Below are 26,323 nucleotides of genomic sequence, written 5' to 3' on the forward strand. Positions count from 1 at the left end.
GCGCCTCCTGAGGGGAGATGGCGCCGCCCTGTCCCGCCCACAAAATGGCGGCGGGCGGGCAGTTCCGGCCGCGCAGCGGCGGCCGCTTCGTCTCCGTTCCTCGCTACACCCGGTCCCTGAGCCGACACTGCCCGGGGGAATAGGCAGCCCGGTACGGTGTTCCCTGATGGAACTGGGTCGGCTGGAGTATCTGCAGGCGCTCGTCACCGAGTTCCAGGTGACGGACAGCACAGGTAACAAACGCCGCTGCTCCGCTGGCCCTCTCCGTGTCGAGCATTTCCTCACACCCCGACCCTTTTCCTTTTCCCTTGCAGAGGCCAAGGAGCAGGTACTGGCGAACCTGGCCAACTTCGCCTACGATCCCAGCAACTACGAGTATCTGCGGCAGCTCCAGGTGCTGGACCTGTTCCTGGATATGCTGACCGAGGACAACGAGACCCTGGTGGAGTTTGCCATGGGTAAGGGCTGCCCCGAGCACCCTCCGCTGTCACCGGGGCAGGGACACCGGCCCCGCGCTCCGTTTGGTCCCTAACCCGCCCCAAATGCTCCAAAAACAAACTCACACTGTGCTGATAAAGCCTCGTTTAGTGCAGAATGGGAGGGAAGTCAGAGGCAGGCATGTCTTCCATGTCCTTACAGAGCTTAATGAAGACACTAGCTGCAAAGGATTTTAGTTTTTTATCCTAAACACTACCTGATTAACTTTTTACTGAAATCTCTCCTGTAGAGAAGCAGTCATTAATACATAGATTTTGCCAAGTACATTGTACAGGTCCATTCTGCTATTGGCAGCTGGTCTTCTAGAATGCTTACTTGACAATTGTAATAAATCTTTTGAGGAACTGCCTTACCACGATTTTTCATGGTCTGAACATAAGCTAAAGGGCCAGATGCTGTGAGTGGTTCTGTGAGATGATACTAAATTGATTTGATTTTTAAGGTGTGTGGCTGCATCTCGAAGTTTCAAGCTTCAAACATTCTGTGCTTCTTGGCCACTAACTCTGTTACCTGCATTCTCTGGCTTTCTGTAGCACCTGCAATAAACTGCTGGCTTGTGTCTTCCAGTAGGGATGAGTGGGCATTCCTGGAATCATTCTGTGGAAGCAGTTATGTGCAGCAGTAACAGTGCCCTCTAATGACACACAGGAGGAGTGTGCTGGTGGAAAATCGTTGGAAACAATCAAAAACACATGGCCTAGGGAATCGTTAAGAATTTTCCATCCATACAGAAGATCTGGATGTTAGAAACAGGATGAGCGGTGAATTTGCATCACCTCAGACACTTTCCTCTTGCCGTTCCAGGTGGTCTTTGCAACCTGTGCTTGGATAAAACGAACAAAGAGTACATCCTGGAGGCCAGCGGGGTGGAGCCCATCATCAGCTGCCTGTCCAGCTCCAACGAGGAGACCGTGGTGTCGGCCGTGACCACGCTGATGTTCCTGACGACGCCGCGGTCGCGCGCGCAGACCACGGCGCTGCCCGTGGTGGAGTGCATGCTGCGCTTCTCGCTCTCGGCCAACACGCGCCTCAGCAACCTGGCCTCCATCTTCCTGCAGGACTACTGCAGCCCTGCGCAGGTGGAGGAGGCCAGGAGCCTCAGCAGGCACACGGCAGTGGGCATTCCAATGCCCAAGGACTGAGCAGGGCTGTGGAGAGGGGAGCCTCCTGCTGTTCTCACTTTCTGCTCAGCAGGTCAAGAGCAGCATTAAAGAGGGGAGTTGGTCCCACCAGTGCTGGGGTTTGGTTAACAAACAGGAAGGAACAGCACTAACACGGCTGCTGGGCCAAGCACATAGCTAAGCCTGCAAATATTTAAAATAAATCAGGTCATGGCTGCACATTGGAAAGTACTTTGCCAAGTGCAGCTCAGCACCCAGCTTGCACAAACAACCCTTCCCAGCAATGAGGAGTGTTCTGCTCGGGTTATTGGGCAGAATTATATCCACTCCAGTTCCTGGCTAGTTGTGCTACACCTCTCCCCTTCAGTGCCCCTGACAAGTGACACTGTCAATTCAAGTCACTGAAATGTCACAGAAATGCATTCCTCCTGCAGAGAAAGGAGTTTCCCTGCCCTGGCAATTCACAATCTCTCCATCCCTGTGGCACTAGTTGTGCCATCCTCTAATCATGGCACAGGTAGCCAGCTACAGAATCACTACATAGGGCAGGCTGCAGCTACTCTATAAATGAAGAAGTGGAAAGTTTGTCTTTTATTACCACTGGTGAGAAAGGTGAAGTAATTAAAAAAAAAAAGGAAGGGGGATCATGGCAGTCCAGCTCCTGAGAACAGCTGTCTTGTAAAAGCTTCTGTTAATAAAACATTAACTTAACTTAAATGCTGTGTAATCATTTCTGTGTGAGAAGCACACAGGCCAAGAAATCGAAGCCAGCCTTGTCTCTTTTCATTATCAGCCATGAGGCGAGAGAAAATCCAATAACCAGGGTGGCTAAATAGATAACATTTAAAAGGTTTGACTGTTGAGCCCAGTGCTTCCTGTCAGACACCCACACTGGGTCTGCTCACGTGTCAGAGCCTTCTTCCTCTTTTTCTCTCCCCTCTGCCCCCAGACAGCACAAACCAAACAGGAGTGAGGTTAAGCACACACAAAAATCCAACCACAGCTGCTTGTAGTTTATAGTTTCTCTTCTCCAACAGCAAACATCCAAAACACTACAGAGATTAAAAGTGCAGAGCAGTCTTCCAGAAACCCAGAGCACTGTGTCTGACAGGAGCAGCTCATTTCTTCTCTGGCTGATCCCTGCGGTGACAGTGCCTCCTGGGCATGGCAGGGGATGGGCCAGTTGTTTCCTGGCAGTGGGAAGAGCACAGCATCCCCTCCCTGGACTACTGCCTGCGCTTGCTTTCCAGGATGCCCTTCCAGTCGTCGGCCCAGGAGCGCAGGCGCCGGCGCGGGGCCGGCAGCTGGAGGTGCCGGTTGTGGCAGCAGGTGAACAGGATGTGCTCCCAGCTCGGCCTCGGCTCCGCGCCTGTGGGAAGGGGGCAAAGCTGGAATCAGCTGGAATCAGCTCCCCAGCCAGCAGCCAGCCATGGAAATGCTGTTCAAACCTTGGATGGTGTCCTTGTCGTCAAACAGCAGGTCAGCAGCCACCACGGTCTTGTCTCGGGTCAGAATAATCCGCTCCACAAACTCGGGTCCCAAGTGTTTCTCTACCCACTTATACTGCAGAGACAAGGAACAGGAGAAAATCCTGCTGTGCTCTCAGTTTGCACATCACTCCTGTCAGACCAGCCCTAATAGAGCAATTTCTTCCCCCTGTAAACCTTATCTGTGTCTAGGAATCCTCACATGGAGACTGGCTGCGGCCCAGGGTGCTGATTAAACCTGTTGGTGTGACAGCCTTCGCTCAGCACTGCCCTGGCTGTGCCCAGCTGGGGAGTTTGTGAGAAGCACTGGCTGCTTGCCCAGAGCACATGGGTTGTACCCATCTAAGTCATTCCAGTGATCAAAGTCCCCCCTTCCATTCTCGTACCACAGAGAAAAAGGATTTATTCCAACACTACAGCCTCCTCCTCCACACAGCACTGACCTCTTCTGGGACATCTCAGGCTCCAGACTTAGACTGAAGTAGGTTTTGTTGGCTGGTGGTTCTCCAGAGTAGAATCCCCTGGGAATACCCCATCCCTGTGGGTCACACTACAACAGTTCCTTTGTTGTCACCTGCTGGCACAGCTGGTCCCAGGCCAGCTCCAAGAGCGCAGGGCTCACGTGCTCCACAGCAATTCTGGCACCATGTGGCACTTGGAGACTCCCTGTCCTGAGTTACTGCTCTGTGTGTGTGAGAACCTATCCCTCACACAGGGACTGAGGGAAGCCTGGCAGCTGGAGCAGCTACTGTCTCCAGAAAGGAGTAGCTCCAACTTGGGTAGTATGAAACAGCAAAGCCTTGCAAAAGCAGCATTAAACTCAATAAAAACAATTCTCTCCCACCTTTTCCACGACGCAGTGCTCGTAATTCCGGAGAGGGCTCGTGCAAATGAAGACCTCAGTACTGAAAAGAAACAGCTTTTGTTAACAGTCAGGTGAAAGTGTGTTAGATCCTGGAAAAGGGCTGCAGGGTGCAAAGTGTCCTTACTCCTGCATGTGGAACATCTCCTGCACAGCTTCCAGGGCTCCTGGAATTGGATCCAAGCTTAGGAAGAAGCCAGGCGACTCATAGACACTGGCTACCTTGTCCTGCAGGAGACAGAGGACCATGAGCAGTGGCTGTGCCCTGTCACAGCACCCTCCAGTCACCCCACCCCGGTGCTTCCCCCCAGCACTGAATTATAAAATCTCTCACCTTTGGGTTCTGGGAGAGGTCCAGCTTGGGCACACAAGAAGGAGAAGTCACTTTCTGGTGGCTCATGAGGAGGCAGAGCTGCCCCTGGCCTGGCTTTGCTCCCACAACCAGCCCCAACCCACTGGAGTTTCTGGGGGGGCTGAGGGAGGCAGAGCTCCCACCCCTTCCCAGCAGGTATCTTTCATCTGACTCTGATGAAAACCAAAGGAACAAAGTGGAGGCTTCTCCTCCTCTGCCACATTTGGCTGAGATTACCTGAGGGCTCAGGAATTCACTGGGGAGGGCACACAGGCACTGCCCATCAGCCTCCTTCTCCTTCAGAGCAAACAGGGTACAGAGGTGACCGTGCCAATGGCCAGCACTGCCACACCTGGGGGAATCCCTTCAGCAAGAGGGAGGGATGAGGATGAGAGTGCTGGGAAAGCTCCATGTCTGTTGCTTTTTGATTTTCAACCACCCACTTCAAATATGGTTGAAGGAGAAGGCGGCCTTGGCTCTAGCCTGCATGGAGCTGCTCCCCTGAGGTCATGGGCTGGTGAAAATCTGCTCCAAAGAGTCTGAGACTGCAGCAGGAAGTTCACAGGTGATCCCTGTGCTTCCCCAAGAACTTTTGGCTCTGTGAGAGGTGATCTGTGCACCCCATGAGCCCCATCTGGCTGGGTGTGAGGGTGCTGTGGGACCCTGCTCCCCTCCCAGGCCCAGCACTGGGCTGAGCTCTGGGATTAAAAGGGATTTATCCCTTTTGTGTCTGCACTTGCTCTCGGTGTAAACCTGCCTTCCACACAGGCAGGTGGGATGCCACACCAACCAGAGAGGAAATCAATGATAAACAAGTGGTGAAGGAGGTTAGCTTGAAAGGTAGAATCATTTTAAAGGAAGTGTAAATAGAAAAGAAACAAGATTTCTGGAGGAGTAATGTTATCCCAGGCTAATATAGCCAAAAATGGGCCAAAAAGGTATTTAATATGATACAGTACAGTGGTATCTTTAATCTCTGAAAGGAAGAGCAGTATTTCCAGGGCAATTTCCAGGTAAGACTGTCCTTCCAGTCCCTTTTCTTCTTAATTTACTGGTAAGACATTTTCACACCTTTTATTATTAGAAAATTTACTGGTTTGAATCCAGCTCTGGTTAGTTAATTCTAAGAATTGCTCCCTGGTGACTATGCAGTGGCCTGTGTTAAACGAGCATTTCACAGCAGGTCACAGCTGAGGGGTTTTCCCATTGCTTATCCCACACCCATCATGGCAAAGGACCCACAGCAGCACCAGGGCTGAGGCCCCTTCCAGGCCTAAGTTTCACCTTCAGACAGAGAGGTTAAGCTTCCAATATCTCTTCACCCTGAGACACACAAATCTTAACTTCCTTGGGGTCACATAGTGAACTTCAGAGGTGGCAAAGCAGCATTATTCCACAAGCATCAAAGTCATATATTCCCAGGCCACTGAACAGTTTGGAAAACTTAATTCATGTTTAGTACTCTTCAAAGGCAGGCTGCAGCATTTGCTTGGAAGTATCCAGCTCTTTAGACTCCAGCTGAAGGTCTCCTTGCTCTACACCACCAGTGGAACATCAACAAAAACCCATTTCAATTAAGCAGCAGTGAGGAAGAGTGAGCATTAAGCCAGACTCCCGGATCCTGAAGCTCACTCTGTTATCATCACCTACAAATACTCATAAATCAACAGCCAGGAAGTTGGGAGCACTGCCTGATTTCACACGCAGATCAGAAGAGTTTAAGCAGCCTGTCCAGGTTCAGACATGGCAATCAGATCTGCCCGGATCTCTGTTTCCATGCAAAGCCTCCCTGATCCCAGCAACAATTGCCTGGAGCTCTTCCAAGGAGATTGAATTACAGACTTGGGGCTCATGTCTGAAAGCTCTTTTATCCTTCAGCAAGACACCAGAAACTGGCAAGTTTCCACCACATCACAAAAAAGTCTGGCTTTGTCGGAGAAAGAAATTTGATTTGATGACTCTTGGAACCAGAAGCCATTTCCTCTCATTAAAAAGTGACTAGAAAAAGAAAGTAAAACCATTTTCTTTCCTCATGTTCACGCCACCAATGCTTTCCTTCCATTAGTAAGATAACAATTTGGATACAAAACTGGTGGGACTACATCTGTCCCTATGCTTTCCCATTTGCAGGACTTCAAAATCATTCTAGAAATTTTTAGATTTCCACTGGTGGGGATGTTGAATCCTTTTAGATTCCCCACTGGTGGGGATGTTGAATATTTTTCTTGAAACTGCCTGGGGCCAGGAAACATGGGGATAAATCAAAATGGCCACACACACAGGAGGGGAGGTAGGCAAGTGCAGTGAAAAAATCTTCAACTAAATAAAATGGATCAGAAGTCCTTCTAAATAAAATGGATTTACAGTGTGGAATTAATGATCAACTTGCAATCAAAACAGAAACAAAAACAAAGTAATGGCTCAAGTTTCAAGGGGCAGCTGCTCAGCACCAGCCAAGCATGAACACCACTCAGGAAGAGGTGATGCATAAATCATCATCCCAGCACTTCCAGGCCCTGCCAGGAGAATATCCCACACCTTGGAAGTTCATGGACAGACACAGCTGACACCTGCCACAAAGAGAGCCCTGGTGTCCAGCTGACCCCCTCATGTCCAGCTGCCCCCCTGGTGTCCAGCTGATCCCCTCATGTCCAGCTGACCCCTGGTGTCCAGCTGATCCCCTGGTGTCCAGCTGCCCCCCTCATGTCCAGCTGCCCCCCTGGTGTCCAGCTGATCCCCTGGTGTCCAGCTGACTCCCTGTGTCCAGCTGATCCCCTGGTGTCCAACTGACCCCCTCACGTCCAGCTGCCCTCCTGGTGTCCAGCTGATCCCCTGGTGTCCAGCTGATCCCCTCATGTCCAGCTGCCCCCCTGGTGTCCATCTGATCCCCTGGTGTCCAGCTGACCCCCTCATGTCCAGCTGATCCCCTCATGTCCAGCTGCCTCCCTGGTGTCCAGCTGATCCCCTCATGTCCAGCTGATCCCCTGGTGTCCAGCTGATCCCCTGGTGTCCAGCTGCCCCCCTGGTGTCCAGCTGATCCCCTGGTGTCCAGCTGCCCCCCTCCTTTCAGCACTGACAAACTGCAGGCTCCATTTCCCTGCATGGCCCCACAAACTGCCCTGTGTGGGCTGCTGGCTCCTGCCAAAGCTTTCCCTGCAGCTGGAGCCAAGGAGAGACTTTCCACAGGGATTCTCCTGTCCCACAGACACTCTGTAGAGCCACAGCAGAACAAACAAGGACTCTGTTTTTAAACTAATGGATGAAATTTGCATAAAACCCAAAGGAGCCTCACATCTTTAAAACTATACATTTACTGTTCTGCCAAAGATACCTGAACCAGTCCAAAGCCCCCGGAGATTACTGAAGGAGACAGACACACAGCACAGCTTCATAAAACTTATTTCCTTAGGAAGTCAGGCTAGAACAGCAAGATAAGCGCTTTCTGCCACTGCTGGTGTGCTGGGATCCAAACCAGTTATCTGGTTATTTCATTGCCACACCTAAGGTCTGGGGAGGAACAGGATGAGCATGAACCAAATTAGGGAATGGGGATTCCAGAAATAGAACAAAGGGCAATTTTCTCATAGATCAGATTGTAGTCCTTCCAAAAAAGAAAAAAATAAAAAGTCATGACCCCTTGAATTACCTGCACCTTTTCTTTTTTTTTTTTTTTTTTTTTTTTTTTTTTGTTCACAGGATTCATTTAAGTAATACTCATTTAAACAAAAAATCATGTTTGTTTATGCTATGTAATAGCCAAATTTATTTCTACTGACTATATTTACAGGTTTCTGCTTCCAGGAGCTTTTGACCATCAATAGTCACTGATCTGAACTCCGGCAGTTTGGAGCCTGTGGAAATGCTGACTGGATCCAGCACTCCTGCCCCTTACTCTGATGCAGGAGCCTTTACCTCACTATGGAACAGGAGTGAAATGAATGTGAATTGTCATTTCTTAGCAGTAAAAAACTCCCAGGACCAGGAGAGGATCTTAAAATGAGCAATGAACTTCTCCGGGAAAGTGTTCAGCACAGCCTGGATCAGCAGTTTCCTTAGAGTCCTGTAAGGAACTCGTCTGGCCTGTGGTGACCAGAAGGAAGGGTGAAGTCTGGATTTACAATATTTCTAATTTTGTGTTTCATGCAGCCTTAATTTGTGCACTGATAATCAGTGACTTCTTCCAGGACAGCCAGCCCTTTACAGAGGGATGTGTGTGTGGGAATTCTGCCATCAAACCATTCACTGAAGCATCTTTACCTACTCATGTTCTTGCTCTTGCTTTGCAGCAGAACAATAACTTAAAGCTCCCTGAGCGCTCTGCACATCCTCACACTGCTCCACAGCAGGACAAGAACTATGTCTGTTCTATCTGAGTTTGTACAGAATGAAATCCTGTAGCCATATTCCCTCTGCATGCCCTGACAAGCTGAGTGCACAGCAGGTAAGGGATCAGGAACAGCAGGAGAAAGCTGGTGGAACACCTTCCATCCATGCAAACCACTGCTATTTTTAATGCTTGCTAATGACTGAATGAGTAACAGAGAGATCTGCAAGACAAAATTACAAATACTGTAAATCCAGACTTCACCCTTTCTTCTGGTCACCACAGGACAGTCGAGGACTCTGTAAGGAAATGGAACAGATGCTGATCCAGACTGTGCTGGACACTTTCCCTAGAAGTTTATTGATCATTTTAAGATCATGTACTGAGCCCGATGGTTTTTTACTGCTAAGAAATGACAATTTCATTTCCCTCCTGTCCTACAGAAAAGTGCAGGCTCCTGCCACTGGCTGATAGACAGGAATATGAATCCAGTCAGCATTTCCACAAGCTCCAAACTGCTGGAGTTCAGATCAATGACTATTGATGGTCAAAAGTTCCTGGAACTAGGAACCTGTAAATACAGTGAGTAGGCAAGAATTCGGTTATTAATTACATTAACAAACACGACTTATTGTTTGAATATTCCTTAAACGAATCCCATCTAGACAAAAAAACCTGCAGGTAATTTAAGGTTTTAATAAAAAGCTCTGGTCCCGGGCTGAGCCTTGCAGAGCCCGGCGGGCAGGGAGGCTGCGCTGGCCCGCACTCACCGCCAGGTCCTCCCGCAGGCTGCGGTACTGCTCCCGCACCGAGAAGCCGCGGCGCTGCTCCAGCTCCACGCGCGGCTCCGCCGGGAAGCGGGCGCGGAATTCCCGCAGCACGGCGCCCTCGAAGTCGGCCAGGACCCCGTCCATGTCCAGCAGCACCCGCAGCGGCGCGGCCGCGCTGCCCATGGCGAGCCCGGAGCGCGCCCGCCGCTCCCGCTCCGGCACGGCGAGAGCGCGCATGCATATGCATATTAGCCACATGAATATGCATGAAGGGGCGGGGCGGAACGCCTCGAGGGCAGCCCCGCGTGGGAACAGGGCCGGGCTGCAGCGGGAACGGAGCAAAAGCCACAAAAGCCACCCCGCCACCCCTCGGGACCCCGCCAGGTCCCGGCCCCAGGAGAAAGGAGCACAGAGCCGCCTCAGCAGCACGGAACCATCTTCTGATCCATCGAGGAGCACTAACAAGCTCCCCCGGGCACGAGGCTTGCAAAGGAAATATTAATTTATGGATTAAATTAATATGCTCTCTGTGCACTCAGTGCAGGGCACGGTGTACATCAGGGAACCCCCTCGGATGGAGGAGCAATCACAGCAAATCCAGTTCGGTAGGTTCAGCACCCCAGGGCAGGGATCTGGAAAGCCAGGGTGCTTTCAGGCACCGGTTCTTCCTGCAGAAGGGTGGAAAAAGCACCATAAAACACAGCAGCCCCATAGAGATGCTCTGCTGTGGCTTATTGGGCAGCAGAGCCCTTCCACAACAGCAGAGAACTTCATGGCTTGGTCTCAATCCCACCCTCTCCATCTTTAGGATCTCCTGTTTTTGTTTTTTTTTTTTTTATTTTTAATTAGGAAAATAAACTTTTCTCAGTTTCTTTGAGGAAAAACAGTGTTTTGGGTAAGCCATATATATATCAAGCCATATTCCACAGTTCTCTGATCTAGAAGCCAAAAAAGAAGAGAGAAGATTTTCTCTTCAGGGGAAGTCAGCATATATGGTGGTGACCTCAAGCCAGGTGTAAGAACTCTCCTCTGTTAGAGCAGGGAAGGTTGGCTGAGACAAGGACAACTGAGAACAAAGCAAAACCAAACCCGTGAAATAAAACCCACACAGGAAACACTGCTTCAAAATTTCTATATTATTTACTTTTAAGCAACAATCCAGCTTTGTGAAATTACAACACACACTTTAAAGGATGAGATTTTCACCTCATGGTCAAGCACCAGCATGATCATGCACAGCATTGAGTCAGTTGTAAAAAAAAATGCCCTGTAATTCTTATTTATATGATCCACTCCACCTTCACTGAATAAAGTCTGAATCAGCCCCTTCCCAGCACTAGGCCAGGTGGCTCTGGTCATCAGCCCTCTATTTGGCACAGACCCTGTGTCAGAGTAGTCCAGTATCAAGATTTATTTTGTTTTTAAAGGCAGCATGGTGTACATTAACCACTTAATGATTTATATGGCACAGCAGGGCTCAAGGCATTTACCACATGCAGTCAATGAAGACTTTTAGATACCTAAATCCCACATGTGGAGGAAGGGACTGCTCTTGCTGATTGTTTGCTGGCCTGGTTAACCAGGATTCTAGACCCTTGTAAAGCTAAGGGGTTCTAAAAAAAAACTCAGTACAAAAACCCTCTAAGCACACTTAGAACCAAGCTACTCTCCTTTGAATTACATTACAATACTTCATAAAGCTTTCCCTCAAGTCTATCACTAGAAAACACTCATGTCACTTCCAGTAGATCTGGGGGAAACACAGGACAGAAGTGGAAAAAAACCCTTTAATTTCAAAAAAAAGATGGAGTACATAAAGTGCTTCTTTTTAATGAAAGAAATTTGAGATGTACAGTCAGGCTCAAGTTGTGCAGTTCACAAGCATGGGGGAAAGAAAACAGACACAAGTTCAAAACAGTCAGGAAGGGACAGGTTTAACCGAGCACTAGGCTGGACTTGCCACCGGGTGGATTTCTCCTGGAGGGTGCAGGTGCTGGTGCTACTGGGCTAGGAACAGGTGCAGCAGGCAGGGACTTTTCTTCACTCTGACCTGGGGCAGCTTCTACATCAGCCTCAGTGTTTTCTAGAAGAAAAGAAGCTTTTAAAGTGTTTGATGTGGATGATGAGAGCCAGATGTTTGGCTGGCTCAGATGGAAGCTCAGCTCCTGTCAGATTTCTCCAGGGGTACAGACACACTCCAACGCTGTCACCCACTGGCAGGGCAGACTCAGCCCTCAGAAGTGTTTCTCAGATCAAATCTGAGGCCTTACAGCTCAGTCTCAGGCCCTCAGCAAGAGCCACATTCAGCCAGCTGCAATTAGCAGACACCAGCAATTCATTTTTTTAATGACAAGCAGCTTAAGGCTTAAGTCTTCTACATATAATCAGTCAGTGTTGTGACTGTGGCATTGTCACTCAGGTCTGAGCAGGTGCTGGGAGCCACAGCAGCACCAGCAAAAGCTCAAACTGCATCCCAAATTCCCTAACTGGAGGGAAAAGGATCTGACACACTTCTGAGGCTTCACACAGGACACACCAGGGAACAGCCATGCATGGGGAGGCTCTGATTGTACACTCCCTGGAGAGAACATGATAGTTTATTTTAAATCCTTCTGAGCAAACCACAAGTTAAGACAGGGCACAGAAGGAATTCTTCACAGGAAGCACTTTAGATACTGGAGCAAACAATGTATCAACTAATTGTTGACAATTAGTACAGCACCTCACATTTTTACAGATTAGCATGACCAAAGGCCCAAATCAGCACCAAGCAGTTCCTGATACTGGGGATGAAGATGAACCTCACCTGTTTTCAACAGACCCCTTTGTTTCCTCTCATGATCACTAACTAATTCTGGGTTGGGAGAATTCAAAAAACTGCTGCACATTCAGTTTAAGCTTCATGATTTAGCAGATCTTGATTAATTTTCCTCCCCATGCCTTCTCCTTCAAACTGAACAGGCACAACTATTCAATCTCCCCCCACAGAGCAGCCACTGCACCCCTTCATCTTCACCTTCCCTGTGACCTCCACTATAACCCCCTGCTCATCATGTGTCAAAGACTGTACACACAATCCAAGATATGGGGGTATTATCATTGTTTACAGGAAAAAGTAAGTAATTTTCCACCCTCTCCCTGATGACATTCAGTATTTTGCTGGCACATCCAAACATCTCAAAGAATTTCAAGGGGAAGGATTCAAGGCAGATCCTGGGAGTGCCACAGCACAGAGCTGAACACAAGGCTGCCATGGTTTAGTTTTTGGGGGGTTGTCCCACTCACCCCCCAGATTCATTCCTTTACACTTGCTTACACAGGGATTATCCTGCCTTTATACCTGCCTGCTTCATTTAGCTGAGTCCTTCTGGCAGCGAGATTTTCCCACCATCAGCACAATCTGACTACTTGAAAAAGGTAATATCACCAACAAAACTGGAGACTTCACTGCTCATTACCTTTTCCAGGTCACAGACAAAGGCACTGAATAAAAACCACCTCCAGCATCATCTCCCATAGCTCATTTTTGCAACCTGAAAGGTAATTACTAAGTCCTACCCTTTGCCTCCGATTCTTCCTATCCCCAGCAGCAGCTTTCCTCACATCCTGTGTCAATTCTGTTTTTTCCAATGCAAAATGTTATCAGAAACACCAAAACCCAACTTTTGCCCACTGAACTCCCCCTGTATGCATGCTTATAATAATCTCAAAGAACTCCAGCATCTGAGCAGAGTCCCCATGCACTCAGGAATAATCTCCACTAGAGATCCTCTGCTGTGCTCATTAACTGTTTGTTTCAGCTGTGCTGGGTTAACAGCACATTTTAAGCCTGAAGCTCCTGCAGCTGCTGAGTCAGCAAGGGCTGCATGTCCCTGCCTGGGGACAGTCCCAGCACTGGGCAGGCTCCAGGCTCCACCTTCCTGTGGGTCATGTACACTCAGGCACTGCCTGATTCTCCTTGGCTGCTCACATTCATTCAGCTCACACTGCCCCTGAATCACAAAGGAAACAAGAATTTCCAGCACAGGAGGCTTTGGGGGAAGTTTCTGTAGCTCCTTGTGTAGCTGATAAATGTTAGCACTTCCCACATAATCAAGGTAAGTTTGCCAGCCTGATGAGTGAAGTGGTAAAACCAACAGGATCAGATAAAATATTAAAGCTCCTCCCTTCTCAGAAAGGGTCTAATTTCTGAAACAGCTCCCTGCTCAGTGCACTGCAAGCCACTGGGAACTCTGATGCCCAGAAAGGAACTACAGCTCTCAAAGAGAAGACAAGAACCCTGCTGCAAAATAAATCAGTTTTTTAACGTAGACAAGCTTGATTAATAAATATATACATCCCACCTGACACATACTTGGGGTTTTATAATCAGTTACGTACAGAAAATAATTCCCATATTCAAAAGATTAACCATTTTTTAACTAGAGACCTATTAAGAATCTGGCTGTGCTGTGAAGTTGTCAGCAGACAGCTTTTGCTTGGAGGTGCTCATTGTTCCTTTCCCAACCCCACAGACAGCCCTACAAGGCCAGTACAAGTCCCAGGTGTGCCAGTGGGATGTTCAGCAGCCTAGGTCTGCCATCCCACAGCAGGAAAATCCAGGGGAGGAGGGACAGCCAGACCAGAGAGACTGGGCTCCACTCAGCTACAATACCCAAAGTAATCAATGCTAGGAATTCATTTAAAAATCCATCAGGATGTTCAGGTATCTGCCACAGACACCATTTCCAGGAGGCATTAATTTCTACTCCTTCCTAAGTACTATCAGTGAAAGTTTACCATTCAAACCTTTGCCTGCCATTTTTATTTCATCTTGGCCATCATCAAAAATTTAATTTTTAGTCATGGCCACAAAAAGAAACAATCCCAGTTACCTTCCATAACAGTTGCTTTTTAACCACCTCCCAGCATAGCTTCCCCTGACCCTTGATAAGAACCTCCTTCACTGTCACTTGCCAGAAACAAACCAAAAGACAAATACAACACCTGTGAAAATGTGAACTTTTTAAAAAGTCAGGAATACCACTTTACACTCTGAATTTCAGCCAGCCCTGTTTCTGCTTCCTGGCAACTCAGCCATTCTCACCTCCCTGCTGTTTGTGGGATCTCCTCTGCCCTGTGGGGAGCTGGTTTAAACAAACACCAGGAAAAGCAGCAGAGCCCTCAGAGCAGTTTTCCTCTATTAGCAAACCACATCCTCCTACTCAAGGCATAAACACTGGATGCCTACAGTGCTAATTAAGATCAGACAGACATGGGAAAGAAATCCTAGAGCCTGTACAGTTGGATTAGAAGCAGCCTGCTAGAGAGGCTACGCTTATTTTGGGCACAGAGGTAGTGGAAATGTTCTGGAGAAGCTCTCTCCCCTCCCAGCAAGTGTCCTTTCAGGACACGGAGGTGCTAATGGCCCCAGGGATGTCCCACCACTCCAAGGTGTTGAAAGAAGCACTTGGAAAGCAGCAGTCAACACACGAATTCCTGTCATCAGGAAGTCAGATATTCCTAAAGGGGATCTTGCAAAGGAGCCATTTCCAGCCTCAGAGCCAGAAAAAGCACTTCAAGGGGAAATGCCTGTTTACAGGAGATTTACAGTATGCAGATCAACTTCCCTGGCAAAAATCAGCATTTAAAAAGCAACAGGAAGTCAAGAGCTGGTTAACACAGACACTTGCAGAAGCAGTAGCTGGGTTTGATTCTTCCTGAGAATGTGGAGTTGGCTGTATCAGAAGACAACGGGAAAGAAGCAAACTGCTAAACTAAAGTCAATTATGTTGACTGTTCTATTTAATTATAAGCAACTCTAACAGCAGTGTGGCCTTTCAATCACTGAACTCTTTGCAGGAGTCTCCACCTTACCTTCAGTACTCAGACAAATCTTGGCAACAACAGCTGCTAGCAAAATAAACTAACAGGACAGTTCTCCTTTTTAGCCTGATGAGCAACAGCATTCCACATTTCCCTCCATGCCCACACTCCAGTGAAGCAGCTGGTCACTTTGGTGATTTGATGGGTTCCAGGGACAACCCCAGGCTGGCCCTCTCCTAGTAAATGACCATTTATGGATCCTTCATCTTCTACTGCAAAGCCACCTGCAACAGGCTTTTACTAGAGGAGTCCAAGGAAGTTACTCACCAAAAATGTCACCACCAACATCTCCTCCCTAGAAAAGAGAGAGGAGAAACATGTTACATCTCATGTTTCATAAAGCATTTTCCTATTCCATGGAGTGAATACTCCTCCATGGTGTGACCATGGTGTCTGGGCACACTGTTCTATGTGGCACCACATTCTGAGCCACAGGCTCAGGGAGGCACTTTTGGAACAGCAACAGGCTCTGAGGGACAGATCCCAGCAGGCCCTGAGGGACAGAGCCCAGCAGGCCCTGAGGGACAGAGCCCAGCAGGCTCTGAGAGACTGAACTCCACAGGCTCTGAGGGACAGATCCCAAATGGCACTGAGGGACAGATCCCAAATGGCACTGAGGGACAGATCCCAAACTGGCTCTGAGGGACAGATCCCGACAGGCTCTGAGGGACAGATCCCCACAGGCTCTGAGGGACAGATCCCAAACTGGCTCTGAGGGACAGATCCCGACAGGCTCTGAGGGACAGATCCCAGCAGGCTCTGAGGGACAGATCCCAGCAGGCTCTGAGGGACAGAACCCCACAGGCTCTGAGGGACAGATCCCAGCAGGCTCTGAGGGACAGATCCCAGCAGGCTCTGAGGGACAGATCCCAGCAGGCTCTGAGGGACAGATCCCAAATGGCTCTGAGGGACAGAACCCAACAGGCCCTGAGGGACAGATCCCAGAGTCGCACAGTGGGCTCTACACTCATAATTCTACAGATTGATATCGTGGATTTCAATTTCAATTTCTTAGAGACTGACTTATAATTAAACCAGTTCTTTATTTGCCTAACATACTTCTAGAAGTTGAAATAGATATTGGAGTAATCCTGATGAGAGGCGGCATATTTGCTACTCCCAGTGAAGGACAGAGGTTGGTAAGAACACTTTATTGTACAGAACATCCCAAATCAAGCAGCACTGACAGGATCCAGAATATTCCCACTGCCCAGCAGCAAGGGCAAAAAAATTACAACAACAGCAACAAGCAAGAGTGGAGTATCCTCTGCTTTCTACTGAGCAACTCTTTGCATTTATCTGTTGGCAAGGCCAAGAGTATGTGTTCTTTCCGGGGTATTTAACTTCATTTGTGAAACACAGATCAGCTTTTTTTCCCCTGATGAAGTTACCTTCACTACATAAACAGTTCAACGTTTTAAATGCTGAATCTGTTTGCAGGCTGCAGCTTCACACAAAGATAGGGATTCTCCCAGCAGCAGCCAAGGCTCTCCAACGGCATCAGATTTATCAACTTTCATAGACTTAACATTGCTAATTACACAGTGAAACTGCAGAAATTGGGATTAAAAAAAAGCACAGAAACGGACACAAATGTATCACCTTAAGTCTCCAGCTGTTTGCACCCGAATTACTGCATAAAAGTAAAGTATTCCACATGGGAAGAATCTGTTTGCAAAGCTAACCACAGTATTTAAAACAATTTAGAAAGAATTAGACTAAGCAGTTAAATTTAAAGCTGAAAATATATCACAGAAAATAAATTCCTTTATATTTGAAACAAGAGTCACTAAATTGAAACAAGACATTTTTTATAACAAAGAACAGTTTTGTGACTTAAAGCTACAACTAGTAACAAAAATGGGTTGTGATGCTCGATATGAATTACCAAAATAAAACCTAAGATAAAAGATGTCTGCTACAATGTTTCAGATAATTATTTATCTACCCAGTTATTTTCAGAAAACCTAAGGTGGAGAGTTTTAAACATCTTTTTTTATTTTTTCCACTTTCTTCATGCAAATACAGGCTATCCTACATTCCTAGGGATCTAAGTTCAGACAAATTACTGGTTTTTTACTGAATTTACTGTGTTTCAAAAGAACCCTGTTTTTCCCATTAAATATAATTACATATCTAGCAAATTTTACTTAACACCACTAACACTATAAATTATGCTCCATACTGCTACTAGGTAAAGAGTTTATACAGAAAATAACACACCTGATATTATTATTAGAACAAAAAAGTACTAAAACTGCTGAGGTAAGAATTTGCTGGGATGTGAACGCAGGTTTGTTGTCAGACACACAGAGTCTGCTGTAGTAACTGTTGTTTGTGAGATGCTTAAACCCACAATCACACACAGAGCTGAAATTAAATTTCACATCACTTCATTACTGTCTCAGCAATGAGATGGGTTAAGAGCTCTACAAAGTGGTCCTTGTGAAAAATCCAGCCCTTTCTTTCTCAGCATACTAGAAGAGTTTCAGATGGAAAGGGGAGCCTTCATGAAAAAAACAAATTTGAGAGAAAGGATTCAAATCCTACAATGCTTCCAACTGTGTGAACATCCGTGGTAAATCAATCCCACACAGAGTGTGAATTGTCCATTATCAGGCTCTTTTGTAGTCAAGTACTGACCTTGGGATCTACGTAGTCTCCACAGTTTGCCTCAGTTGAGTTTGTTCTTTGTGGTCCAGAGGATTCACAGCTGTCTCTGGTTTCACCTGGCTTAGCCCCTACAACCAGAGATTGACTCTAATCAGGTTCCAAGATAAACTTAATGTGAAAGCAGATCATAAATAGTCACAGGTTTGGGTACTTTGGGAGAGGTTTTTCTTTGAAATTAGGGCTTTACCAATCTAAAAAGTCCTGGTCCTTTAGATAATACCTCACAAATTATTGTCTTACAGCAGCACCCCATGCAGTGAGAGTGTCATTTAAACAGATTGAGTTTGGGGTCCCAAGGCCCCCCATACTGGCAGTGCTCTGCAGAAAGGGAAGCTTAAATCCAGCTGTGAGAACATGAGGCCAAACTGCCTCTGAATAATCAACAGCAAGCAGGGCTACTCCAAACCGTAAGACACAAGTCCACTTGTGTGACTGAACTTGGAGAAACTGCATCCAAAATACAATTCTCTGCTTGCAACATGCCTAACACTCGCATAAAATAAACCCTTCTGGAAGAAATTAATGAGAAATAAACGATTCTCTGCAACAGACATCATTTATAACCCCAAAGTACCAAGAAGGAAGGGAACTCTGGTTTCCACACCAGCCCCCAGCTGAGCCACAAAATGAATCAATGCCCATCAGCAGATGTGGAAACAAAGCACTACAGCCTCACCTGCTTTAGCCCAGGAAGGGGGGTTCTCCTCAGGAGTTCCAAAGATGCTGGATGCCATTTTGTTCCTCCTCACGGGCTGTTCTTGGGGCTCATCAAAGCCCAGGGAGAAGTTGGAGCCGCCGCCGGGAGGACGCAGCACTCTGTGGAGAGAGGCAGCTTCACACCCTGTGCCAGCCCCAGCTGCACTCCAGCACATCACCTCAACCACCCAGGTAAGCTCCTGCCAGAATTCCAGCCTGGCACTGCATCTCCACTGCTCTTCAGCGGCACTTACAAAAATAAAACACTCTCGTGCTCTGCTTGTGCCCTTGTTCCATCCAGTATCACGCCAAGGGCTGCTCCCACCACTCTGAGCCAAAACAAAAATAAAAATAACTACGTGGGCATGCTCAATTCCAGCTTTTTTAAGAGTACCCTGGGAAAGTTCATTTTTAATCATCAAACTGGCTGCACAGCAAAGACTGAAGCTTGAACCAAAGGACTGGTTGCACCACTGATGGCTAGGTGCTGCAGCCTTTATTTAGATTTGTTTCCTCAGGAAAAATCCCTCAAGTCTGCAGCATGCTGCTGGTCTAGAAGCAAAAGTTGAAATTAAACAGCTTGGAGCTGACTATTATTAGGAGAGACACGTGTACAAAGCTCCAGATATGTAACCTAAATCTAACAATCTGCTCTTAGACACAAAAGAATCCTGCTCAGTACTTCAAGAGCTTGATTGCAGTCTGCTTTCCAACCTGCAGAACCCAACCAAAATCAACAGCTGCAGCAAAATAAATCTTGAAACATAAACTCCTCCTGATCTTATTTTCATAAGCAGGAGATCTTTTGTTAGGAGAAGCAGATAAAAGCCAGGAGAACAAAACTGTGTGTGAGAACTTTCAAAACTCCCAGGGATGTGAGGACACCAACAGAACCTGGGGCTTCTTGGGCTTTCAAGACCTCCAGTGCTCCAAAATGAACACCAGGGCAAAATAAGGATGGTGCACATTTGTTCTTCTTAACAAATAATTTAATAAATCAAAGTTAGAACACAAAGCAGTACCCAGCTTGTTAATGCTCCAAACCTGGGAATTCAACACAAGGAGCATGTCCAATTGTACAACTCACATCCTGGGAGAATTTGTGTCTGTTACATTCCAGCCCACAGAGCTCAAACACCCCAAAGGCAAGGGAGATTCCTAAAGGTGTGTGACGTGGATATTTACTGTTACATAACCAGAAAAATACTTTTCCTAATAAAATTCTTTTTCTAAGGATTACTAATGCTCAGCTGCTAATGGGAGGATCCCAGCACACTGGAGAGTATGTTTTATTGTGACTTGTTTTGTCTCCTTTCTGAATCAAGATGCCGTGTAATGGTCTTGAATTACTCCTTTATATTTTTTCCTCTGAGGAAATGTATACAAGGTTTATTTTTGTGGTTATAGCTGTTGCAGTCAATAATCTGAAGAACAGTCTGTTCAAAGCAGGGCTTGTTCCCAAACCTTAGATCCCCTCTTTTTACCACAGCAGTGAAACCATTACTCTCTTAAGGGCACCACAGTTTCCACTGACAGCTTTAATGACATTAACAGAATAGGCAACTGAAGGGGGAAAAATATCCATCACTCAAACTGTTAAAAATGAATAATCAATCCCTTTTACCAGCCTCAGGTAAAGGGTGACAGATTTTATTAGAAGCCTCTCACAGCCTCGAAATGCTGTAATCTGCTTTATGAAAGCCATGTTTAACACTTGAAGCAATGAAATGCTGTTAAAATTCCACCTGATACCCAGTGATGTCCACCGAAAATCCACCCACGCTCCAGGAAGAGCTCTGGCAAAAGGTCTGGAAACAAGCTCTGTAAAGATTTTTTTTTTTTTCACTTTAAAAGCACCCTGGAACGCCAAAAGGGAACAGGAAGCATCCGCTTTGTCAGGCCAAAACCTTACTGAAAAAAGCCACGATAGCGTGGAAAACGACACGATCCTCTCCAGCTGTGACTGCCGAGAGCGCGGGTGCCCGGCCCAGCGCGGTGCATCTCCTCCAGACCAACCTGCCAAGTTTTCTTTGTTTGCAGACGGGCTCCGCTTCGCCCCCGCCCCTTCCAGCCGCGGGTCGCCCCCGGGAGCGGGGCCGCGGCCCGAGGGAACGGGCGGCCCCGGCCCCGAGCACCGGCAGCTCGCCGACCGAACGGGCACGAACCCCCCCATGGCAGAGCGGGGCGGGCAGGGGGGCCGGGCAGCGCAGACAATGGAGCCCGCCCGGCCCCACCCAGCCCGCGGCGGCTTCGCGGGGCCGAGGGGCGCGGGGGCCGCGGCGCTGGGGGGAGACAGGCGGCGGAGGGGCGCGGTGCCCCCCGCCCCCGCGCCGTGGCTGCGCGGCGAGGCGGGGAGTCGCCTCCCTTCTTTGTTCGGCGGCGGCGGCGGGGCCGCACCGAGCGGCCCGGGCGGGTCTCGGCAGCTCCCGCACCTCCCTCCCCTGGGCACGGCGCGGCCCCGGGATGCCCCCGCAGCCCACCCGGGTGGGCGCGGCCGCCCCCGCCTCCGGCCAGCCCGCCCGGGAGAGGCCGGGAGGAACCGCATGCCGACAATCCCGGCCTGGCCGGAGCCCCCGCCCCGGCACCGCGCCCTAGCACCGCTCCGGAACCGCTCCGGACACGCCTTCCCCGGGACCCCCAGCCCCACCGCCCTCTGGGTCCCAGCGGCCCTCGAGGCCCCCGCAGACCTGGAGCTGTTCCTGCCATTGGGGTCCATGCCCGAGAACGTGGCCGTGGTGGTCATGGCGGAGGGGTCGGAGCAAGGGAAGGGCTCTGTACAGTGACGGTCGCGGGGACAGAGCTGCTCCTGCCCACCGCCCCGGCCGCTACCGGTGACAACTGCGGCCGCCGCCCGCACCGCCCCAACTTTTATATACACCGCAAGCCCTGCCCACCTTCGGCCTTCTCATTGGGCGGTTCAAACGCAGTCGCGAGCTCTTATTGGACAACGCCCTGCCATTCTCCCACTTGCCCCGCCTCTCTGTCTATTCCGAGGCGCCTTGCCTCACCGCTAAAAAGCCCATTGGTGAAGCACTACGTCTGCTCTGCGGTGATTGGCTGTGGGCGGTGGCACTTGCTGTTGGTGATTGGCGGAAGAGCCGTCGTTCATCGCCGGCGAGCTGTGATTGGCTCAGCCGCACCTGAGGCCAGACAAAAGTCCCCGCGGCGCTGCCCCTGTGGCGGGCCCCGGGAGGGGCCGGGCCGGGCCGGGCGGTGTGGGAGGTCCGGGTGTCCCGTCGCCGCTTCCGCCACCTCCGCATGGCTCCTGTCCCCACACACACCGCCCAGGACACGGCACCGAAGCGGCCGTCGCGCCACCAAACCCACCCCTGGCACCCGCCTGTCTCCCTCACACACATTGCCGTGCCCGGCCCGCACAAGCCCCGCAGGTGCCTCAGAGCTGTCCTGGAGCAGCTCCAAGGATGAACCGCAGCGAGGCCATGGCGGTGCGGGACGGGTTGGCACAAGGCTGTGCTGGCTTTAGATGTTGGATCTGACAAGGGCTGGGACACAGCCCAGGGCCTGCAGGGGAACGCCGACACCTCAAAAATCATAGCGGAATAAAATAACCTGCAATTTATTATTTTGGATTATTGCATGAAAATGGAGTTGCAGCACAGCTAGTGCAGCTGGAGTACAAGGCCCAGCAGTGCTGCTCACAAGGCTGCACATTTTGGGTCGTGCATCTCCCTCCAGCCCCAGCACAAAGCTCACAGGACAGACTCTAAACCACCACAGGTTGGCTGCTAAGCCATCTGTCACATCCACCTTTGGCTTGGTGACTGGGGGCTCCCTGAAACTTCCACAGACACAGATGCCTCCCTGATCACCTTCTACTCCAGACCTATGCATCAGCAATATTATTTCAATGAGCACCCGCATAAAGGAGGAAGAAAGGGGAAAGAAAATCCATCTTTTCCAGCTACCCCCCCTCCAGTTTCCACTAATAACAGCCCTTAACACCCCCAAAACACTTTCTAAAGAAAAGTATTGTTTTGGTCTGGAGAACACAAGGATTGTGTTACATCTCTCTATGCTTAACATGAGTCGTCCAGCATCTGAATTAAACACCAGTCTTAATATTAACACAGATCATGAAAGATAAGAACTGTTAAATGTGCACAAACAGGACCAATGTATTATTTTTTCTAATCTAGGATCCATTTTGAAAAATCCTGCTTTGTTTTTTTTAAGCTCCAACCACTATTTAGATCCCCAGGGAATTCTCTGTTGCATCATTTTTTTAGAGACAGATTAAAGGGAAATTTTAAGTAACATGACACAGTTGTTTTAATTCTATTATCCCTTAGGCTTGGGCATTAAGAAGTCAAATGATACCTGCACACAGGTAAACATCTGCTCTCACAGGTAAACATCTGCTCTCTCAGGAACTTGCAGAAGTATTTTGTCATCTAAATGCTTCTTATTCAAAGCCACAGGATTTTACTCTTTAATTTGTACCCCTGGGACACACACAGAGCCACTTTTTAAAGTTGGGATGAAGAAAAACCCGTTCCCTATGACACAGCCAGTTTTCACACTGAGATTTAGAATTCTAAACCTTAAGTGTTTCCAAGGGGCCCCACTGATCTCTCACAGGCCTGGCTGCAGGGTGGACCTTAAATAAAAGCTGCTTTTCTCATTATTCATCCATTACAAGATGGATAGTTTATGAAGATGGCTACAGAAACTGGGCTTGCAGTCCATCACAGGATGATGACACTTGACCAGAACAATTCTCAGCAGCTGCCTGGAAGACTCAGACACCAAACAATCCCACCTGTTGTTGAAATTCCACCAGCAAGGAATGCACAATGCATTGAGCATTCTGGAAGTCTGAACAAGACTCCAGGAAATGCAAGGGTTAGGCAAGGAGAGATACCAGTGGTCTCAGAAAAGCCTCAGCTTGGTCATCCTTCTGTGACCAAGGGTTTCTTCATGCCAGTCTCTGCTACTTATGGCTGTCACAGAGAGAATCCCTTCTTTATTCCAAGCACAAAAAAGAGGGTTTGACTCCATTTTCTCTTGCCCCATTTCATTCACAGCTGAAGTGCCAGCTAATAAATAAACAATCCTTGCCACAGCTGGATTTGTCCTGTCAGATTTTTTTGCATGTGGAGCGATGCATGGAGGTTCAGTGGAACGTGGATCCTACAGATCCAATGGTTTGTCCCACAGAGCTGCTGCTGTTGTTTGCAAGAGTTGTGAAAGTTGCTCTGGTACCTCTCTACATCTTCAGGAAAAGTTCCCAACAGCCTGTTGCTGTTTGGGATGGGGAATTGCACCACAGTGCCCAGGCTCCTCTCAGAGCTCTGAGCACAAAAGCAGAGTGGCCAACTCATGCTGCTGTTCCTGTCTGGACATCAACACCACCAAGCCTGGTCATGCACTCCAAAGTGTTCCTCCTTACTGGGAAATCCTTACAGGGATTGCTGGAAGGGGAAGTCAGTGTCCCAGTCTTGTTTTGTTTCAGTTTTCTTATTCAAGTGATCCTTCGAGAGCCCTTGCAGGCATCAGATGTGCTTTGATGGGATCCATGCACTGGGTGCTGAAAGGGGGAGATCTGAGCCACCAAAACCAGCACAAAATTCACCACAAAGGGCAACTCTTTTGCATCCATGTTTCCCTGAAGAATATTCCTTTCCAAAGGAGAACTCTATTTGCTAGTTGGGCTTAGCCTTTCCCCAGTCATCCTCATATAGGGATTGTTTAAACCTACAGCTCTTCCCACAGTCCCCATTCCCACTGCAGCTCCTGACTCAGCCACATCCCTGGTCCTTCTCCAGCACCTGTGACCTTCCCTTCTGGGATCTCTGCTGACAGCCAGCACCCTCCCACAGCCCCACCTCACCCTCCATGCAAACTGAAATCCTTCCAGGACAAGGGAAAACTCTTCCCTTACAGGGACTTCAACCATTCCATAAAGACCAGGTGGGGCTCCCAACACCTCCATGTTACATAAGATCACCTTCCCGTGCTGCTAGGGAAGAAACCAGGAAACCCCTGGAACTGAGCATCTTGGAAGTCAATCAAAACAGAGAATAGGGATCAAAATTCCATCTTCCATTTATCCTCACACCCCTACATCCTAATTCACCCAGGAGAAGTGCTGTACCACCAATTCCTTCTGCCACTAAGTCCTAAAAAAGCAAGACAAAGGAAAGTATTGATCATTCCCTATCAGAAGACATTGTCTGGAAAGTCATTACAGGCAGAATGAACAAACTTCAATAAACCAGAGAATTAAATGCATTAATCATGCCAATATAATTAATGATAATCCAAGTTATGTAAATGCTTTTAGATTAATACTCCACAAGAGTCCATCACAGCAGCTGACACACACATGTACTGAGGCCACTACCTAAAATCCTAAGAAAAAAAACTTGGATTTATTGTTCACGTGATGACCAAGGAGGCATCTTTTCATCTTTAGCTTTCAAAACAAATTGCTGTTCCTTAGAAATTCAGTTACTTCCAGCTGGCTGAAGCCTAGGAAGTCTCCTCTCTTTCAGCCAGTCACATTATGCCTTTTCATTAATGTTGCAGTAAGAGACACAATAGAACCAGCATCCACCGGGCAAATGACAGCACTTCCATTACACTGACTCGGAAGTAATGAAGTGAAGGTACCAGAAAGGAAAATTCCTGCTGGAAAACCAACTTGCTTTGACCTTAACCCTTGCAGAGATGCTGTCTCTGTTCTGATGTTGCAGTTATCTTGAAGCAGCAATTATCTCAGTGCTACTTCAGGGGTTTTTCTTTTGTTAAAAACACCTCCATGTGCCAGCACAAGAATCTCTCTCATGTTACCACTTGGAGTATTTCCTTACAGTGCTGGCAGCCTGGTGGATTCCATGTCAGAGCAGCCTTGCACTCCTCATCTTCTTTTGAATCAGCACCTCAGGCCAGACACCACTGACCCCACAGGAGCCCCCTGGGGTGCCTGTGATCCCCACTGTGCAGACAAACAAAGGATTGATTTTCAGGTGTCAACTGCCCAAACCAGCTGTGATTTCCATCTGTCCTTATCTCCCCTGCACATGAATAAAAATGCCTTACTTAAGGTGCCTGACAGAATTTTGGTAACCTATTTTTAAATAACTGGTCATGGTCACAACTCATTTGAGAGATTAAAACCCCAGCACAGGCTGAAGGGGTCCAGCCATCCACCAGAACTCACCAGGGGACTGGAGACAATTATAACTTGCTCCATCCTTTTTCATTTAAAAACCATGGGAGAAATACTAACTAAATTGCACGACAATCACTTTAGAACACATTATTTGAAAATTGTGGGTAATAATGTAATTTTCCCAGGCTCTTGAAAGATCCCAGCTGTTTAATAAAACATGAAGAACTTACCTCCCAACTAGCCTGACAAGACCTCTTTGCCCAGTTTTCCTTTTTCCTCCAACAAGTGGACTTCCAGAAGTCCAGGTAAACCTAGGAACTGCCACAAACCAAGGCAAGCAGCAAAGTGTACTCCAAATAAGTTGATTCAAATTCTCCATATCCTTGTACTCCACACCACTTCCACATCATCATCCCCAGCAGCAGCTGCCCTAAGAGGCTGACACAGTAAAACCACAGAGGGTTCCAGCAATCAGGAATCCACAGGTGAATCTGCAGCACCACAGGAGCAGCACAGACAAAAACAAGTTCTGACATAAAG

The 26,323-nt window shown here is 48.3% G+C and overlaps 3 protein-coding genes across 4 annotated transcripts; 1 reads left to right on the forward strand and 2 right to left on the reverse strand.

Annotated features, from left to right (window-relative positions):
- The first annotated feature begins 15 nt into the window (after window positions 1-15).
- ARMC7 (armadillo repeat containing 7) lies at window positions 16-2,336 on the forward strand. Its single transcript, XM_064728530.1, has 3 exons — window positions 16-233; window positions 315-458; window positions 1,303-2,336. Exons 1-3 carry the CDS (start codon window positions 167-169, stop codon window positions 1,638-1,640), a joined length of 549 nt encoding a protein of 182 aa, XP_064584600.1. The 5' UTR covers window positions 16-166; the 3' UTR covers window positions 1,641-2,336.
- A 211-nt stretch (window positions 2,337-2,547) lies between these two features.
- On the reverse strand, window positions 2,548-9,788 carry NT5C (5', 3'-nucleotidase, cytosolic). Of its 2 annotated transcripts, XM_064728527.1 has the most exons (6): window positions 9,415-9,788; window positions 4,303-4,326; window positions 4,096-4,196; window positions 3,951-4,011; window positions 3,068-3,182; window positions 2,548-2,988 (listed from the first exon to the last, which is right to left on the reverse strand). In XM_064728527.1, exons 1-6 carry the CDS (start codon window positions 9,670-9,672, stop codon window positions 2,846-2,848), a joined length of 702 nt encoding a protein of 233 aa, XP_064584597.1. In that variant the 5' UTR covers window positions 9,673-9,788; the 3' UTR covers window positions 2,548-2,845. The 2 variants fall into 2 exon arrangements, with proteins under 2 accessions (XP_064584597.1, XP_064584599.1); XM_064728529.1 differs by lacking the exon at window positions 4,303-4,326 and having other exon boundaries at window positions 9,415-9,783.
- A 747-nt stretch (window positions 9,789-10,535) lies between these two features.
- On the reverse strand, window positions 10,536-21,491 carry JPT1 (Jupiter microtubule associated homolog 1). The gene is made up of 5 exons (XM_064728900.1): window positions 21,336-21,491; window positions 18,629-18,768; window positions 17,923-18,020; window positions 15,547-15,574; window positions 10,536-11,497 (listed from the first exon to the last, which is right to left on the reverse strand). The coding sequence occupies exons 1-5, from the start codon at window positions 21,389-21,391 to the stop codon at window positions 11,349-11,351; spliced, it is 471 nt and encodes a 156-aa protein (XP_064584970.1). The 5' UTR covers window positions 21,392-21,491; the 3' UTR covers window positions 10,536-11,348.
- Between the last annotated feature and the right edge of the window lie 4,832 nt (window positions 21,492-26,323).

The sequence above is a fragment of the Zonotrichia leucophrys genome, chromosome 18, assembly GCF_028769735.1.
Source record: "Zonotrichia leucophrys gambelii isolate GWCS_2022_RI chromosome 18, RI_Zleu_2.0, whole genome shotgun sequence".
Classification (NCBI taxonomy): Eukaryota; Metazoa; Chordata; class Aves; order Passeriformes; family Passerellidae; genus Zonotrichia; species Zonotrichia leucophrys.

What these genes read in the sequence shown, in the direction of transcription:
- ARMC7 (XM_064728530.1), top strand. Translation starts at nt 167, where the DNA reads ATGGAACTGGGTCGGCTGGAGTATCTGCAGGCGCTCGTCACCGAGTTC. An exon ending in CCAGGTGACGGACAGCACAG is followed by an intron (nt 234 to 314) that starts GTAACAAACGCC and finishes TTTCCCTTGCAG; the next exon opens with AGGCCAAGGAGCAGGTACTG. An exon ending in CCTGGTGGAGTTTGCCATGG is followed by an intron (nt 459 to 1,302) that starts GTAAGGGCTGCC and finishes TTGCCGTTCCAG; the next exon opens with GTGGTCTTTGCAACCTGTGC.
- NT5C (XM_064728527.1), bottom strand. Translation starts at nt 9,672, where the DNA reads ATGTGGCTAATATGCATATGCATGCGCGCTCTCGCCGTGCCGGAGCGG. An exon ending in GCCTGCGGGAGGACCTGGCG is followed by an intron (nt 4,327 to 9,414) that starts GTGAGTGCGGGC and finishes TGTGTGCCCAAG; the next exon opens with CTGGACCTCTCCCAGAACCC. An exon ending in CGACAAGGACACCATCCAAG is followed by an intron (nt 2,989 to 3,067) that starts GTTTGAACAGCA and finishes CCCTTCCCACAG; the next exon opens with GCGCGGAGCCGAGGCCGAGC.
- JPT1 (XM_064728900.1), bottom strand. Translation starts at nt 21,391, where the DNA reads ATGACCACCACGGCCACGTTCTCGGGCATGGACCCCAATGGCAGGAAC. An exon ending in GAGACTACGTAGATCCCAAG is followed by an intron (nt 15,575 to 17,922) that starts GTCAGTACTTGA and finishes TCTCTTTTCTAG; the next exon opens with GGAGGAGATGTTGGTGGTGA. An exon ending in TGTTGGTGGTGACATTTTTG is followed by an intron (nt 11,498 to 15,546) that starts GTGAGTAACTTC and finishes CTTTTCTTCTAG; the next exon opens with AAAACACTGAGGCTGATGTA.